We start from the raw sequence: 5,127 nt of genomic DNA, 5'->3' as shown, positions 1-5,127 counted from the left end.
GTATTTTATCTGTTCTCTAGACGTGCCTACACCAAGACCAAGGTATTTTGTTTGAATGCTGAATTTTGATCTTTTTTTGATATTGTCTCTCTTTTTGCTACGCATACCCAAATGGATATATGTGAAGACTATGTTTGTGTGTTCTATCAGCTTGCAAATTCTCATGAAGAAAAAAAAAGTGGTGATTTGGTCAAGAGATCATCTCATATACTATAACTGTAATCCCTTTATTCAAGGCAGATATTTCATGTGATCTCTTGATTTTCCTCTCCTTATTTCCGTGCATGATACCAAATCAGGACGAGGTAACCACACATGAGCATGGGCTGGGCGATCAAGCAAGTCATTAATTACGGGAGAAAATCAAGATAGTTATTTATAGAAGCAACTCCAGAAATGATGCATGTAGCAGGACCAAACGCCAAGAGCTATGGCGTTTGCCCCAAACGCCAAGATGGATGGCGTCTCTATGTCGCCACATAAGCGCCAACTAGGCAAGTGTGGGCCAGGTCCAAACGCCATGCACCCTGGCGTCTGCTATACAAACCAGACGCCAAAGATGTTGGCGTGACCAAAAAAGGTTAGATACAAAAATCTTTTCAGAATAAGGTCAATTTGTGATTAAGTTTGCAGAAAAGGTCAGAACAGGAATTTTGTCCCCAAAGCACCGGTGGTTCATGCGGGCGTCTAGCGCAACACCGGTGCGCTTGAAGCTTTGGCCTCTGGTAGGCTGCTACTCCCTCCGTTCTAAAATGGATAACCCAATTTTATACTAACTTTGTAGAACGGAAGGAGTACAAGATAGTACATATATCTTTTTTTTCCGGCAAGTATAAGATACAGAGTTTTAACACGCTCTGCGCGGTAAATTCATTATTTCAATAGGCCCAAGCCCCAAACAATAGAAACTTTCACAATAAAAAAAATATTCCCTTCGTTTCTTTTTAGTCTGCATATAAGATTTGGTCAAAGTTAAACTTTATAAAATTTGACCAACTTTGTTGGAAAAAATATCAACACTACAATACTAAAGCTATATGGCATGAAAACTAATTTAATGATGTATCTAACAATATTGATTTCATATTGTGAATCTTGATATATTTTTTTCTATAAACTTAGTCAAAGTTGACAAAGTTTGATTTTGATCTAATCTTATATGTAGACTAAAAAAACGGAGGGAGTATATATATGTCCTGCTAATCTTTTGTCTGGATTCACATATGGGCACTGCAATAACTACAATAAAAATAAATCGGTCATTCGGTTTAAGTTCAACATTTTTTTTTTGTTACCCTTGTTCTTCTCCATCCTCCTATAGTCCTATTACGGTCACTGCAGTATCTTTGATTCAAGCTAATCCCTCGTGTTAGCAGTGTCGAGCGAGCACCAAGAATTGAAGATACCATCCTATTGATGGCTCTGGTGACACCGTTAACCATATTCTTTAACTCTAGCGCGGTCCCTCACTCGACTCCACCATCATCGGCTTCCCCGCATCAGCGTGACTTTGCCTTGTGACTCAAACGACACGTAGGTCTTCTGCTTGGACGGGGCTTATTAAGTCGCAAGAATGTAAAATCACTTCGCTTGTCGGGTTATATGAACTTGTCGAAGTAGGTTCTCTTTTGCATGTAGTTTTAGTATGACACTAATGCTTTCAATAAAATGACAATCTAAACGCCTTTGTTGGATGCCACGTACTTGCATGTTTGAAAGAAAAAAAATCATGAGAAGCAAGCTCGTGACGTGGAGTTACATTTTTGAAATAGCGCTCGAAATGTGTGCACAAAATTTTAATTGCTCTTTTTTTTATAATGAGCACACAACAATGCTATTAGAAATTGCTTCAAATCCAAACAATTCATAACGTATGGTTTGTACTATGAAATTTCTTTCATGACTCATACTTGCATTTCCAAAATACCCAGTCCATGCTCCAGAATTGTAAAAATGCAATCAATTTCTCATATTAATTATGTGCAAGCAATAATGTTATTAGGGGCTTGCTTCTATCCCAAACAATCCATAATAGACCATTATATTCTTCTTTTTGTAATAGATCATCATCATCTGCTTTTGTAATAGATCATCATATTCTTTTTTTGTAACAGACCGTCATCTTCTTTTTTTAAGAAAAAAAGTCCATTTTACTACCCTGAACAAAGTTGGTGGTTCACATTACCCCCTGATCTATTTGTCGGTTCCCTTACCCCCCTAAACAATCCCATACCGGACAAAAAAAACCCTTGGGTGGTATGTCTTGACTTGCAGCTGACGTGGCGCTGGTCAATGGTGGTTTTGACCTGTGGGTGGGGCCATGATGATTAACTTAATCAAAACAAAAAATTAGCCCTGTGATTAATTAGGTAGTGGGACCTGCTTGGCAGTGACTCAAGGGGTGGATTAACTAAGTGCTAACAATAGGTTTAGCCGGTGGCTAACCGGGGCACATCGGACATCGCCGGCCGGCCAATTCCGGCGGAGGATGGACGCGCGCGTGGGCTCTGTGTGACCAACGCGACGAGGCGCGTTGGCTGGTTGTAGCAGCGGGTGCTGGGGTGGTTGGTGCTGGCGATGGAAGCGAGCTGGGCGGCTGCGGTGCTCGGTGCATGCGGGCAACTGTGATCGAGCATGCAGACGAGCAAGATTAGTAGCGGGGTGGCAACACATGGCGGCTGGGAGAGCTTGGCAGAGACGAGCTCATCGGCTATGGCGGACGACGGCTTCGGTCATGGCGGCTACCTTAGTTCGAGGACCAAATCGACGAAGGGGGAAGAAGGTAAATGCGTAGGAGCTCATAGTGAAGTCGTAGGGCATCTTTTCTGGCTCGGGGAGGCTCTGAAGTGCCCGAATCGACAACGGCGATCTTCGGATGCCAACGAAGAAGAAGATGGCGGTTAGCGTGATGCAGTGTGTCTGAGCTTGAGTTCTTCTACGGAGATGTTCAAGGCGTCTAGGCGGAGCTCCTGGACATGTTGGTGTGGCAAGAGGTGGCTGGTGGACACGAGGACAGAGGGCGGCGGCGATGGTTTCTCTCGGAGACACTTGGGAGAGAGAGCTAGAGAAGGGCAGAGGAAGCTGTGAAAGAGGGAAGAGGTAGAGGAGGTTGTGCACGTCTCTATGGCGCGAAGAAAGGCCCGGGGACATGTGGGACAGTGTGAAGCATGAGGTGGCCGTCGACGCACGAACGCCCACAACGCAACGTCCTCCTGGCGAGGGGTTGAAGACACCCCTGCCATAGTGGGACCCACCCGTAGGTCAAAATACCACCTTTGACCGTGTCCATGTCAGCATCCGGTCTAGGAAAACCACCCAGGGTTTTTTTGTGTCCGGTATGGGATTGTTTAGGGGGTAAGGGAACCAAAAAATAAATCAAGGGGTAATGTGAACCAGCAACTTTGTTCAGGGTAGTAAAATGATTTTTTTTTCTTTTTTTAATATATTGTCATCTTATCGGTCTGCATGAGGAACACAACCGTGAATATGAATTTCAATTTGAAAGCTCGGATTGAAAGTAAAGCTTTTTTTGAAATTTTGATTTGAAATAGGTTTGAAAGTAATAAAGCTTGAGAACTCTTGCATGTAGAGAAGAGAAGTGTGGGACGGGAGCAGCTCCTCACGGTGAAAAGAAAAGCGCACGACGCCCATATGGCTCCAGAACCACAAGTCAGAAAAAGGAAAGTAACCTGACAGCTACACCGGCCAGTTACCGCAGCACGATCTCTTCCACGCCGCAAGGCTAGCTTATGCACGATCATGATGCCGGTGGGCGGCGAGCGAGAAGCTCTCCTCGTGGCAGCGCCGCCAGGTCCAGTGCGAGCGTGATGATGGTGGCGGCGGCGGACAGTGGTCTTCCCGCGGCCGCCGCGCAGGCGATGGTGGCGAGGGATCAGCAGCGCGAGGAGCCCGTGGGAGCCCAAGATCCAGCTCTGCGCGCGGCGCCCGCGGAAGCTGTGGGTAGGAGGAGGAAGGCGGCTCGGCCGGAGGCCCGCACCGAGTTCTTCCGCGGCGTGTCCCGGAGACCCAGCGGCAGGTACGGGGCGCTGATGAATGACCCCAAGGACAAGGTTCAGGTGTGGCTCGGCACCTTCGACACCGCCGAGGAGGCCGCCAGAGCGTACGACGCCGCGGCCGTCAAGCTGCTCGGCGCGGCGGCTGTTACCAACTTCGAGCAACCGCATGTGACTGCCGCTGATGATGACGGCGTCGCGCAGGCGCAGCACCTCCCATGCGAGTGCGAGGGCAAGGGCGCCACGGCAGAGCCGTCCTCACCGGTGAAGAGGAAGAAGATGATGATGAAGAAGAAGGCGGTCAGGCATCTCCGCGGCGTGCTGCAGATGGCAAGCGGCAGGTACGGGGCGCAGATCAGGCACTCCAAGACCTTGCGGTGGCTCGGCACCTTTGACGCCGCCGAGGACGCCGCCAGAGCGTACGACGCCGCGGCCGTCGAGCTGCACGGCGCGAGGGCTGTCACCAACTTCAAGGCAGGCGGCGGCGTCTCCGAGTCGTCCGGCCAAGCGGCGGGGAGCGTGAAGATGAAGAAGGTGAAGAAGCCGGCGGCCGGGAGCGTGAAGATGAAGAAGACAAAGAAGTCGGCGGCGGCTAGGGTGGACGCGGCGACCGAGCTCCAAGGCACGCACGGGCAACTGGGCGGCGAGTGCAGTGCGCAGACATGGTACTCCAAGGACTTTGACCTCCTCGACGACTTCCCGGAGCTGCCGCCGCTCGATTTCCCGTACAGCCTGATCCCAGGCCCGCTGCTCGACGATCTTCGGACCAACTTGCCGCCGGCGCAGCGGCAGCTGGTGGACCAGTTCATCAAGGACATAGACTTCACGGACGTGGTGAATTAACAGGTGAAGTAATTTTGGTTTGTCTGCGTAAATTAAAAGCGATTAAAAGCAAACAAATTAGGGCCAATTTTGTCGGGTTTGAGTGGCTGCTTATATATCGCCGGGTGATCAAATTCATCCTTCTGTCACACTTCCACATACCGAGTGATTGCACATCCCTATATGTGTAAGAAAAATTTTCTGACTGGATTTGTCTTTTGCTATTATGAGGTCTACTACTCCCTTCCCTCTGTTCACTTTTGTAACACGTTTTAGACATTTAAAATAGCAC

At 48.4% G+C, this 5,127-nt stretch overlaps 1 protein-coding gene across 1 annotated transcript; it reads left to right on the top strand.

The window, feature by feature from the left end:
- Nucleotides 1–3,725: 3,725 nt before the first annotated feature.
- On the top strand, nucleotides 3,726–4,856 carry LOC125516621 (APETALA2-like protein 5). The gene has a single exon (XM_048681991.1). The coding sequence runs from the start codon at nucleotides 3,750–3,752 to the stop codon at nucleotides 4,854–4,856; it is 1,107 nt and encodes a 368-aa protein (XP_048537948.1). The 5' UTR covers nucleotides 3,726–3,749.
- The last annotated feature ends 271 nt before the right edge of the window (nucleotides 4,857–5,127 follow it).

This window comes from Triticum urartu, chromosome 6 (genome assembly GCF_003073215.2).
Source record: "Triticum urartu cultivar G1812 chromosome 6, Tu2.1, whole genome shotgun sequence".
Lineage (NCBI taxonomy): Eukaryota > Viridiplantae > Streptophyta > Magnoliopsida > Poales > Poaceae > Triticum > Triticum urartu.
The sequence above is the reverse complement of the archived record's forward strand: the minus strand, read 5'-3'. Positions and strand labels throughout refer to the sequence as shown.